This window comes from Emys orbicularis, chromosome 19 (genome assembly GCF_028017835.1).
Source record: "Emys orbicularis isolate rEmyOrb1 chromosome 19, rEmyOrb1.hap1, whole genome shotgun sequence".
Taxonomy (NCBI): domain Eukaryota; kingdom Metazoa; phylum Chordata; order Testudines; family Emydidae; genus Emys; species Emys orbicularis.
The window spans coordinates 22,704,069-22,716,240 of NC_088701.1; the positions used below are offsets into that span (position 1 = coordinate 22,704,069).

At 58.5% G+C, this 12,172-nt stretch overlaps 1 protein-coding gene across 1 annotated transcript in view; it reads left to right on the top strand.

Annotated features, from left to right (window-relative positions):
* The window catches only part of ANKRD52 (ankyrin repeat domain 52), a 44,359-nt gene that overhangs the window by 15,307 nt on the left and 16,880 nt on the right, over positions 1–12,172 (top strand). The window contains exons 5-15 of the mRNA XM_065419138.1: positions 3,704–3,904; positions 4,678–4,765; positions 6,150–6,292; positions 6,980–7,192; positions 7,411–7,489; positions 8,186–8,300; positions 9,112–9,194; positions 9,283–9,400; positions 10,405–10,473; positions 10,909–11,049; positions 11,710–11,787. Coding sequence (XP_065275210.1) covers positions 3,704–3,904; positions 4,678–4,765; positions 6,150–6,292; positions 6,980–7,192; positions 7,411–7,489; positions 8,186–8,300; positions 9,112–9,194; positions 9,283–9,400; positions 10,405–10,473; positions 10,909–11,049; positions 11,710–11,787 — 1,328 coding nt within the window. The remainder of the gene's footprint in view (positions 1–3,703; positions 3,905–4,677; positions 4,766–6,149; positions 6,293–6,979; positions 7,193–7,410; positions 7,490–8,185; positions 8,301–9,111; positions 9,195–9,282; positions 9,401–10,404; positions 10,474–10,908; positions 11,050–11,709; positions 11,788–12,172) is intronic.

Sequence of the window (12,172 nt, forward strand, 5' to 3'; positions counted from 1 at the left end):
TCCTCCGTGCCCCGTCCTTTCTGCAGTTCCGTGAGCAAGTGTTGTCGAGTGCTCGCCTTCCCCACTCAAATATACCCCGTGAAACTTAAGCAAAGATTTAAAACTTTGAACCGAAACATCGTGAAATTGCCACTTTATTCTCAGTTCCTTTCGGTGCTGGTCCCCAAGAGATCTGTACCCGGAGGGAAACATCCGAGCTCCTTCATCACTAGCCAGTTCGGTCCAGTTCTGGGCAGAGATGCTATGAAAGGGGGGCTTTTGTTTTGGTCACAGGGTTGTGACATGGGTGGCAGAGGTTGGCTAAACAAATATAGAATCATAGGATCGTAGGACTGGAAGGGCCCTCGAGAGGTCGTCTAGTCCAGTCCCCTGCACTCATGGCAGGACTAAGTATTTTCTAGACCATCCGTGACAAGTGTTTGTCCAACCTGCTCTTAAAAATCTCCAGTGATGGAGATCCCACAGACTCCCTGGGCAATTTATTCCCGTGCTTGACCACCCTGACAAGACGTTTTTCCTAATGTCCAACCTAAACCTCCCTTGCGGCAGTGGAAGCCAATTGACGTACGGACGGCTTGAGGGAGAGCGGAGCGTTGTGGTCTAGCGGCCGGAGCAGGGGACCGGAAAGCTGAACGTTGTCACTAATGTGCAAGCTGCTTTGTCCCTCAGTGTCCTAGGCTCGGCTGCGTCTGGAATAGGGGTAGTAGCCAGCCTACCTTTCAGGGGGATTGTGGGGTGCATTGTTGGCAAAGCCCTTTGAGATGGGCTAGAGAAAGGCAGAACTCCACGGCAAAGAGGAAGAACCCCGCGAGTCCTGGACAGCGGGAGAATTCCTGCTAATCGTATTAGAACAGAGGAGGAGTGGGGAGCGTTTCAAAGGCACCGAAGGCATTTAGGAGCACAAATCCCACTGGCCCTCAATGGAACTTGAGCATCTAAATCTCTTAGGTGCTTTTGAAGAGCTCCCCCATGGAATCTATCCCAGCACTGGGGATGTTTCCAGGCAGGCAATCGCAACCCTGTTCTGGGTCCTGGCTTTGGATTTGAGGGCTGCGGTGCATGATGAGGGTGTGCTGGGGTCTCTCTTGTCCCCACCATTGCTCCGTTGGAGTGCCTCGTTCTCTGCTCTCAGTCCTGCCCCTTGGAAGGGGCCTTTCTGCTCTGCACACCCGTGCTCCCTGGAGGGAATCTGCCCGGAAAAGTGCTGAACTTCTTTGTTCTCCCCTAGAGCCAGTTAACTTGTGCAATGGCTTTTCTCTGCTACCCCCCTGGCTTCAGGCCATTTCCAACCGCTGAGCCGCCTAAGCTAGGCCACTTCCCTTGCCTTCGTTCCCCTCCCAGTCCCCACACACTTAGGAAGTGTTGCGTTCCTGCTCAGGATCAGCCGGCCCCATGGGAAAGGGGGTTGTGGTGCATTATCCTTGGGGGAGGGCGGGGGGGGCAGGATGATGATAAAATGTAGGTCACATGGGTCTGGTCTGCGATCCTCACACCTCATGAGTCACTCGAGACCGCTCATTATCTGCAAGATCACAGGGCTCAGTGCCGGGGATTTTGCGCTGGGAAAGGGTGTCAGATCATGCCGAAGGCCTCTCTTTAGCCTTAGAATGGGCCATACAGGCAACAGCAGGGCAGGTTTCCCCCATGCGCCACGGACTCCCCCGGGTGACTTTTTGGAGGGGCCTTCTTAAGGGGTGAGAGGGGAGTTCGGTCTCCAGGGCTCAGTCAGTCCTTGGCTGAGGCTGCCAGCAGGAGCCTGGTGGAGGACAGCTGCTGCTGTGATTTGGAAGGTGGCTGGTTGCCCTCTGGGAACTACACTGAGAAACTTCATGCAAGGGCCACCAAACAGTTCACGAGCCTTTTGGTCGCTCCTGAGCTGGGCTGGATTCGAACCTGCCACCTAGACAGTCCATGGCCAACCCTGAGCCCCCCAGCACGATTCACCATGAAAGGCCCAGGGCAAAGGAGTGTTCTTTCCTGGCCAATGCCCATGTGAGGGCACAAAGCAGCATTCTGGGACGTGTGCTCCGTCTGCATGCTCCCAAGAATCCTGCAAGCCGCCAGCCCCCAGGGTGAGGAAGAACGAGGGGATCTCATCAGGGCCAGGGACTCGGGTTGGAGTCGGAGGCCTGGGGAGGTCTCTGCTGTTCCCTGCTGAGGAGGAACACGCTCTCCGTTCTAGAGGCATCACTCTTGCATGCTAACAGTTTGGAGAAGCAAAGCTGAAGTGGAACGGCTTGTGGTGGGCAGAGGGGATCTCTAGAGGAACAGTGCCAGCTGCTCCCTGCACGAAGGCGGATGTAGCTAGCGTCAGATCCCCGAGGGGCTTGGCTGGAGAATGAAGCTTTAAAAAGCATCTCATTTTGTAGCTTCCCTGCCTGATTTCAGGGCCTTGGTCGTTCACACGTTGCCCCGCTGTCTGGCTCCAGTAGGTCGGTTCAGTGGTTTAGCCAGCTGTCCGAGTTGTTTTTCAAGGATGTACCTCTTCCTTTCTCAGCAGGGGCTTTGGGTCAGGGGCAGCGTCCTTTCCTCTTACTGGAACGGCTTAGTGACGATAAGTTAACCTCCCTTTGAGGCTTGTCACTGACCAGTAGGAGGCACTCTCGGGTGAGATAGACGCAGTCTTGTGAAGGCCCAGCTGCCCACAGTGTAAGGCTCAGATGTCCTGGTAAGCCAAAGGGACTTAGGCACCCAGCACCCATTGAAATTCCATCTGGTGGGGGGCGGGCAGGGGCCTTTGAAGACCCCAGCCTGGGGCCCCTCAGTGTTTTGTTTGTGGGATCTTGGCTATCATCAGCGACTGCCCGTGGCTCTGTCTAGATTTCAGTGGTTTTAAAAAAGAAAAATCACGCAATTAAATGAAGGACTAATACGAGTATCGCTAGCTAGTGCCTGGTACGGCGCCCGCTGCCCCAGCCAACTCTGCCAGCTAGCACCCCGGTCCCGAAGGGCAAACCTTGACTCCCAGCCCTTTCGGTCCCAGGCTGCTTCTGGGCTGAATGGTCAGGGCAGTGTTTTTGGAGGTGCGGATAGAATTCGCCCCAGAGATGAGCCCATCGTAGGCTGCTCAGCTGCTTCGGCCCCAGGAAAACAGGGGTGTGTTTCACACGTGATAGCCAGCACACTTAACATCGTTGTGGAGACAGGGCACGTTACTGGGTGTCAGCCGGCTAACACGTGTTAAGCTACAGCGTGCCCTGCCTGCACTAGGGTTTTGTACCATCCTGGCTAACGTGTGATCGTTACACCAGTTTTAAAACGCCGCCAGGCCTTTTGGAGGGCCAGTCTCACTCCCCGACAGAGCCACCCTTCTGCAGCAGGCTGCGTCTCGGCAGGGTGGCATTGAAAAAGGAAGAGGACGGGCAAGGAGCTGCCCAAACTGGCAGCCGTGGTGATGAGTGCGGTGTGCAAACCCAACCAAATCGCAGCCTTCCCAGACCAGCTTGGCCCACTCCGATATCCAGCAGCTGGGCTCAAGATGAAGCATTGCATGCTGGGAGTTGTAGTCCCTGGGCAAGCGGTGGGCTGCCGTTACTGATCTAAGAGGCAGGTAGGGTAACCAGATGTGTTGCTAGTGATGAACCTGCCCCTTCACCCCTGGCTGCTTGGTTTAATTTCAAGACCGAATGGTGCTGCTTAGCTCCTGAGGCTTTGTCTGCCCCCACCGGCGTGGGGTACAGCCACCCTTTCTCTGTCCTGGCAGAAGGCACTTAACCTCCTCCTGAAGCACTCAGCGGACGTCAACGCCCGCGATAAGTACTGGCAAACGCCGCTCCACGTCGCTGCTGCCAACAGAGCCACCAAGTGCGCGGAGGCCATCATCCCCCTGCTGAGCAGTGTGAACGTGGCAGATCGCACAGGCCGCACGGCGCTGCACCACGCCGTGCACAGCGGCCACATCGAGGTGAGCGGCCCGCACCTGCGTGTTCCTCCCTGAGGGGGTGCGGGCGGGTGGTCCAGAGGGAGGAGGCGCTCGGGACTTGGGGGTTCTCAGTCTGGTTCTGTGACCTTGGCATCTCGGCTTCCCCGTCTGTGAGGCGAGGATGATCTCTCGAGGGAAGGGACTACGTGGAAATGACGCGGTGAACGACAGGCTCGGGACTCTGGCCAAGTTGCTTTGTTTGTCTGCAGCAGTCTGTCCGCCTTTTGGCTTGGGAGCTCTTTGGAGCAGGGGCTGTATTCCATGCTGTGCGCGCAGCGCCTGGCCCAATGGGGCCCTGCAGCTGATCAGAGCCTGGAGGCGTTCCCAGAATACAAAGAGGGGGCGCCACGAAGCATTGCTAAGCTGCCGGCTAGAGGCGGGAAAGTGCTTCGTCCTTAGATGTATGCGCTCAGTGGGCAGGAGCCTCAGCCGGGGCAGTGAGGAGCTGTGGGTGGGCAGGGAGAGAAATCCTCTACCATGGACACCCAACATGCAGCATCTGTTTCCTGCCCTCTGAACCAGCTCGCCTGTCTGGAGAGAGCCCTCTCTGGTCTGACTGACCTCCTCCGGCCGCACCCCCGGCTGGCCAGGTTCAGCTACTGGTAGGAAACCTTTAAATTGTGGCAGTGCCTGGAGGCCAGCTGGGCCCCATCGCTCCAGGGGCTGCAGAAGGCACGAGGCTCTCGTGTGTGCCGGGACGGGGTTGGCGGAATTTGGTGGGAGCCGTTCCTCTGACTGCTTCCTCTCTCCTCCAGGTGGTGAACTTGCTCTTAAACAAGGGGGCCAGCCTGAGCACGTGTGACAAGAAGGAGCGTCAGCCCATCCACTGGGCAGCCTTCCTAGGTACATCTCCCTCATGCCTTGCCTGTCTGTCCCTTTGTTAGCTGGCCCTGTTCTGATACAGGTACTTCCCAGTTCCCCAGCGTCCCCTTTTGGGACTCCCCTGTGGATACAGCTAGTGGCACAGGCAGTGAGTCTGGGCTGGGGGGGGGCACACCGCCGTGGGTGTTCTCCCCTTCCCCCCAGTCTCACCAGTTCTGCACATAGAACCTCAAAACCGTCCCCTCCCCCTGCAGCTGTGAGCTCTTCGGGTGTCATTCAGCACCTGGGCCTGACTCCCATGTGATCTTCGTTCGGCAGCCAGGGCTCCAGATCTCTCTTGTCCCGGGCCTGGCATCACGTGGCTTGCCGTGTGGGAGGAGAAGGGACAGAGCCAGCCGAGATCTGGCAGGCAGGGTGGGAGGAGAAACCTTTTCTGGACTCGCCCATCAGTGTGTGGCTGCAAGGGGGTGGGGGAGACGCTGGACTTGGGAGGGCGTGTGGCACCTTTCGTACGCAAAAGCACGTTACGAAGGTGTAATGGGGAGGCCTGCCCCGCAAAGGCTAGGAGGCTGGGGGCCAGCCAGCCCGGATTGCTCAGCCCGCTTGTGCCACAGGTAGCTACCTCCCGGCCTCAGGAGCAGGGCTCCCTGGGGTCAGGTGATGGCAGAGAACTCAGGTTGGTGGGGAAGGCCCTAAATTAGGGGCTGGGAGGACCCCAGGGAAGTAGCCTGGGCATCAAGGCTCTACCCATGAAAGGCAGCCCAGAGGGGGTGATGGGAAACTGAGGGAGGAGGTGCTACAGGGCAGGTACGCCCTATGACATACAGCCTCTTCTCTCCCCCCTAACTTATGGGGGAGCAAAGTCTGGGCAGTGACAGCCAGGGGGCAGCCTCGTGCCACTTCTTACTGCTGTCAGGCCCAAGTCCTGCTGGCATTAGCAGGCCATGGCCAGTGACAGGGCGCTGCACCGGGGGACGGCGCTAATATTATGCCACCGCTGCGCAGCCAGGGAAAAGCAGGTCCCCTCCACTGCTGGTGTTGGTGTCAAAGGGACAGGAGGATTGAACTGCAGGGAGTTACAGCATTTCAGTGGAGGATACGGAGGCTAGACAAAGCTCTTGATCCACGTATCCAAGCCCCTGCCCATCCCATGTGGAGCAAGTGAAGTCAAACTAAGACATTTCTATCTGAATCACCTTGTTAGCAAGCTTCATGGCATGGCTGGGGGGCGGGGAATCTTTCCCCCTCTGGGCCGCCCAGGTGGCTGTTCCGTGGAATGTGATGGCGGGTCCCAGTCCTGTGTCTGGTGGCCGCGTATCGACCCTGAAGCCCCCATTGCCGCCGTGCTCAGGACTCACCGGCCGCGGAGGTGCTGCAGCCCTGAGTTCCTGTTTCCTTTGCGCAGGGCATTTGGAAGTTCTGAAGCTGCTGGTGGCCCGGGGAGCTGACGTCATGTGCAAGGATAAGAAGGGTTACACCTTGCTCCACACCGCGGCAGCCAGTGGCCAGGTCGAGGTCGTGAAACACCTGCTGAGGCTGGGAGTCGAGGTGAGGCCAGTGGCGGCTTGGCAAACGAACGTGGCTAACTCCAGTCCAGTGCCATTGCGGGACCATGGCTCCGCTTGCTCTGCGGACTCCAGGGAAGGCACTGGGTGTAGGCAGACGCTGGGAGATGTCCCGGGAGAGCGTGCGGCCTTAGTCCTTGGATGGGTGAAATCCGTGGGGGTGCTGGAAACTCTCTGGCTGTCATGGGGGGAGTGAGTGGGCATTCTCACCCACTGGGGCTGCACGGATCCCAGCGGGATGCTGCTGGACTTGACGCTAGAGAGGGAAAACTGAGGCCCTGGTCACTTGTGCTTTTTAAAGATCCACCAGTGATTTCCCCAAGAGTTAGGGGAGTTAATGCCATTGTCCTACCCAAATTCCCCCTGGAGTTAACAGTGTTTGGCCCTTGTTTCAGTTGGATTTGGGACTTTTCTTCATCTCCTGTGCTGAGCAGTCAGCGTTTGCTTCTGTTTCCTGTGATGACTTGAGGGGGTCCCCGGGCACTGAGGGGAATGGGGGGTGGGTGACTCATTGGGCATGGATGGGGAATGTGTGGAGGAGGAGATCAGGGATTGATGGCGTCTGGTTCTCGGTAGAATGGGATCCCCTCTACCCCTGCTTTCTTGGCCAGTCCCAGCCCATCCTTGACCGAGATCCCCTGAAGGCTCTCGGCTCTGTTGGTTCCCGCAGATCGATGAACCCAATTGCCTTGGGAACACTGCACTTCACATCGCCTGTTACATGGGCCAGGACGCCGTGGCCAATGAGCTGGTCAACTACGGCGCCAACGTCAATCAGCCCAACGAGAAGGGCTTCACCCCTCTGCACTTTGCTGCCGTCTCCACCAACGGGGCCCTTTGCCTGGAGCTCCTTGTGAACAATGGAGCCGACGTGAACTTTCAGGTACGCCGGCCGGGGCCGGACCACGCGCACGAGACAGGCAGGGGCGGCAGGTGGGATGAACGCAGGGGGGTGTGGGGAGGAAGTGATGGAGTTCGGAACCCAGACACACGGGATCTTCCAGGCACGGACGGGACTTTCACCCCTCGATCGCCGAGCTCGGGGACAGTGTCACCAGCTGGCTAGTTCCACCCCCCCCCCCCCTCTCTCTCTCTCTGCAGAGTAAGGAAGGGAAGAGCCCTTTGCATATGGCTGCCATTCACGGACGGTTTACACGTTCTCAGATCCTCATACAGAACGGTAAGTGGCTCTCTGGACGCTGAGCTAATGTTCTTCTCCTACCGGGCATTTCACTCCAGCTCTCTCACCAACCGGTGCCTCCCGGGCACCCCGTCCCTCTCTCCTTGTTTCAGTGTTTAATAGCGTCTGCCAGGGGAATGAAGTGCCCTGCCTCCCCCCCACCCCCAAAATCAGCTCCGTTCCCCAGCTGAACAGCCACCCTTCACAGGGAGACACGTGTTAGGGCTAGATCTTAGCTCCCGTGGAGCACCAAGCTGGAATTCCAGCCGCATGGAAGCTCAGAGCCAAAGAGCTGTCAGCGCTGCTAGATCCTGCCACCAGAGACAATCGTCCTCTGAGTCCAGTGCCAGCCGCTGTCTTGGCTGCTGCGGCCAGGGCTGAACCGGGGACCGCCCGAGCCAAACGCAGGAGCTGCACAAAGAGCCCGGGCTCCATAGCTGGGGCTGCGACGCACTCAGACGCTTTGCAGATCAGGCATGGGAGGTGTGTGGGGAGCGGGGAGGAGGGCTGTCACACACACTCATCTGTGGGTTACGGTAGCAGTTAGGTTGGGCCTTCTGCCTGGAGAACGGCGGCATGACGCTGTCTCGGTGCAATGCACCGCAGCCCTCCGCGAGGAACGAGGGGGAGCAGGTCTTGGGCTGCCTGGGCCAGAAACTCCCCACCAAGCCGGCTGCTTCTTGCTTTCTTTTCTAGGCAGCGAGATAGACTGTGCTGACAAATATGGCAATACCCCCCTCCATGTTGCTGCTAGACACGGCCACGAGCTGCTAATTAGTACTTTGATGACGAATGGTGCTGACACTGCAAGGTGAGGAGGCCTCCAGGATGAACCCCCTTCTCGCCGGGGCGTGGCGATGCGGGAGGTGCACTCGGGCAGAGAGCGGGGGGCGGGCTCATCCAGTGGGAGACAGTTTTCCCCCTGATGTGCAATTGACGTGAGGGATTCTGGGTTTTTTTTGCCTTTCTCTGAAGCATCAGCGATACTCCACGGCCGGAGACGGGACCGGTTAGACCCGTGCTCAGAGGCAGAGCGGAGAAGCCTTCTTAGCTGCCGGCTCTTGCTCATGTGCCTGGGTCAAACCGATCGCCAGATTTGGGGCAGGGGAGCAATTCCCCCCCTAGGCCAGATTGGCGGGGGCTTTGGGGCGTTTTCGCCTTCCTCTGCAGCATGGCGCCCAGCTCGCTTGCTGGATCATCGCTCATGTCTCCCCTACGGGCCTTGGGCGGGGGGGCGGGGGGGGGCCCTTCGTGCCACAGGCAGAGAACTGGAGACACTGGTTGATTTTCCTGAGGACTGAAATGTTTTGATCTAACTATAGTGGTTGGGCTTGCTAGAGGGCTCTGTGGGTGCACCTGAACGGCCTGCGTTAGACTAGGTCATCCCATGGGCCTGTCTAGCTTCAGGCTCTGCTGCGGTGCGGAAGGAAATGTGCTGAGGGTAGGGAGGGCTGATGGGAGAGCCTGCAGGCTGGCATGGGGTAGGATTGCTTCTCCACCGTCAGGAGACCCCCACGTCAGGGAGACAGGAGGAAGCACTGTCTGCTAGCTGGGGCTAGGGCTTCAGAGGGCAGCGAGCTGTGACTGTTCCTTTCCTATCTGCCCTCTCTCCCTGTTGGCAGGCGTGGAATCCACGACATGTTCCCTCTGCACTTAGCTGTTCTCTTTGGATTTTCAGACTGTTGTCGTAAGCTACTTTCCTCAGGTGAGCAAAGCCTGGGGTGGCTTGGGGGGATGTGGGGGGAGGGGGGCCTGGCGAGTCCTCGCCTGACCCGTCTCCTCCTGCCCCACAGGTCAGCTGTACAGCATCGTCTCCTCGCTGAGCAACGAACACGTGCTGTCCGCGGGTTTCGATATCAACACGCCTGACAACCTTGGGAGGACGTGCCTCCATGCTGCTGCTTCTGGAGGGTGAGGCCCTGCCCCGGGCATCACGCTTTTGCCCTGTCACAGGGACGTCAAGTTCTTTAGCCCCAAACACAGCCTGCCTCCTGTCTGCGTACTGCAGTGTATAACGTAGGCAGTGTGGTCTAGTGGTCAGGACACGATTGGGGGTCAGCTCATCTGGTTTCTGTTCCCGGCTCTGGGAGGGAAATGGGGGCTACTGTCTAGAGCAGAGCCTGGGAGAGCTGAGCCTTTTGATTCCTGCTTCCGCTGTGAACGCGCCGGGCCTCTGGGCAAGTCACTTACCTTTGTTCCTCAGTTTCCCCATGTTTAAAATGCTTCCCTGCCTCCCGGGGGGTATTGTAAGGGGGAATGGGCCATGTTGGTAAAGCACTCTGAAGAGTGAATGCGAAGTATTGGTAACTAATGAATTGTATTTCCCCGGTGCGTTTAGTTCGCGTGGCCCACTACAGTTTGATTTCATGCTGGCGCTGACGGAGAGCGCTTAGCCCTGCGAGCGGGTTGCACAGCTCTCATCTCAGTGGGGAAAGAGGGGCTCACGGGAACACTGCTTCTCCTCCGCTCAATCAGCAAGTCGGGGGCCCAGCAGGGAACAGCACCCAGGAGTCGTAGATCCTATTCGTAGCATGAAATCCAATGCCTAGATCATGCTAGCGGCAGGGGTCGAGTTTTATTACCCATCCAGCCAGGTTGCGAATACCTAGATACGATTCCCAGTCGCTGCAGAGCAGCAGGAAGAGAGAAATGGCGGCACAAACATGTTCCTGGAGAGTTGCTAGCGATACGGGCAGCCCCCAGTGCAGTGGGTTGTCTAGGCACCATGCCAGTGGGGATGGGCAGGGCGCTCGATCGTACTCTCTTGTCTTACAAATGTGAAAATGGGCTGCAGGCAGGCGCAGGCCACGTGTTAGGCAGAGCAGTCCCAGAGAGCCAGCGCTGACCGGAAGAGGGACGGCGTTCAGGTTCCACCCAGCCCCTCTCAGCGGGTTTCCCCTCTGTTCCTTCTACAGGAACGTTGAATGTCTTAATTTGCTGTTGAGCAGCGGTGCTGACTTGAGGAGGAGAGATAAATTTGGAAGGTAAGTACTGATGGCGGCACACCCGTGTGAAGGGGCAGAGAGAAGCTTTCTGTGAACAATCGCGCCCTCGGGGCCGGGGGACAGAGAGCTGGGCGTTAGGGGGGTGAGCCCCTGTGGCTGGGAAGATCGGCGGGCGTGAGTGGGCGGCAGGGGCTTGTCCTGCCCTGAAGGTGCTCGCAGAGCAGAAGTCACCCATATCAGTGTCCCCTCCTCCCCGCCCCCGGGAGCCCAGCTCCACTTCTCGGAGAGTTGCTGCTGCCCCAAGGGGGAGCCGCGTAGCCTATGGGGGGGTTGGATATTGCTGTGCCGTGCGTGGGTGTCACTTGGGCCTGGCTGCAGCTGTCTCTGCGTTGTGAGGCTGCCATTTCCTTGGGTTTGCAGCCGCTCTGCATAGCGGTGGGCGTTCCTCACCCCGTTTTCTGCTCTCCTCCCCAGGACTCCACTGCACTACGCGGCTGCCAATGGCAGCTATCAGTGTACGGTGACGCTGGTCACCGCCGGAGCCAGTATTAACGAGACGGACTGTAAAGGCTGCACTCCCTTACACTATGCTGCTGCTTCGGACACGTACAGGAGGTAGGAAAGCCCCCAGGGACCTGCCTCCCGTAGCAGCTGCTGCTGGAGACCACAGGGCAGGGCCCTAAGCAGGCTGGTCCGTGGTACTTCCTGATTGGAGCGGGTACCCGGCAGCTCCCTGGTGGGAGGTGGTGCCTGGTGGCTTCTAAAGAGGAGGAGCATTGTAAGGGAAAGGAAGGATAGGCCAGTGCCTATCTCTGGACTCCTGGGGTCTGCTCCCAGCTCTGCTGGGTGATGTTGGCAAGTCCCCTCCCCTCTAGGCGTGTGAAATAGGGATAATGTTGACTTGCCGCTGAGGAGGAGGCTTCCTTAGGGTTTTCTCAGCTCTTGGTCCTAAGATGGTAGAAACAAATCACTAATGAAGAACAAAGCCCCCTGCTTATGCTGCCGGGCCCGTGTGGTGCAGCATGCTCTTCTGCTACAAAGGCAGCGGGAAACGGGTCCAAAAGAACCGACGTTCACCCTAGTGCGGCAGGGCGGGGGCGGAACAGAGACTCTTCCAGGGCTGTGCGGCTGCTGTTGCAGGGAGTGGGTCTGGACCTGGCTTTCCAAGAGCGGAAAGCGTCCGGGCGTTTGCGAGCTGGCTGGGGTCTCTCCAGCTTCCCCGTCCCCCTCGCTTGCTTTGTCTCAGCCAGCTGACGCGGGCTTGCGATCTTTCAGAGCGGAGACTCATTCAGGAAACAGCCATGACACTGACGAGGAGCCACTGAAGGAGTCCAGAGTGAAGGAGGCATTCTTGTGAGTGGCCGATCTCAACCCCCTGCTCGGGGATAACGTTTGTCGTCCGTCCCGTCTCCCATGGCACTGGTGGAACCCTGCCATTTCCCCCTTCCCCCACCCGCTCTCAGCTGAGAGGCACCCTCCGAGCCGGCACGCTGGGGCGTCTCCAGCAGGCATTGGAGTGACTGACTTTTAATAAGGATCTGCCCTTGGCTCAAAAGTGCCTTGAGGCAGATCCAGTCCTCACTAGCTGGGGTACCGGGGCACAGCGCTCTCATTGCCTTTAGCGGGAATTTCAGGGGGGACACTGAGTCCTTTTCGCACCCCGTGTGCTGGGCAGCGAGGATCTGACGTTTGCCTGGAATCTGTGCTGGCTGATTAGAGCTGGCCTGGCAGGCGCTTC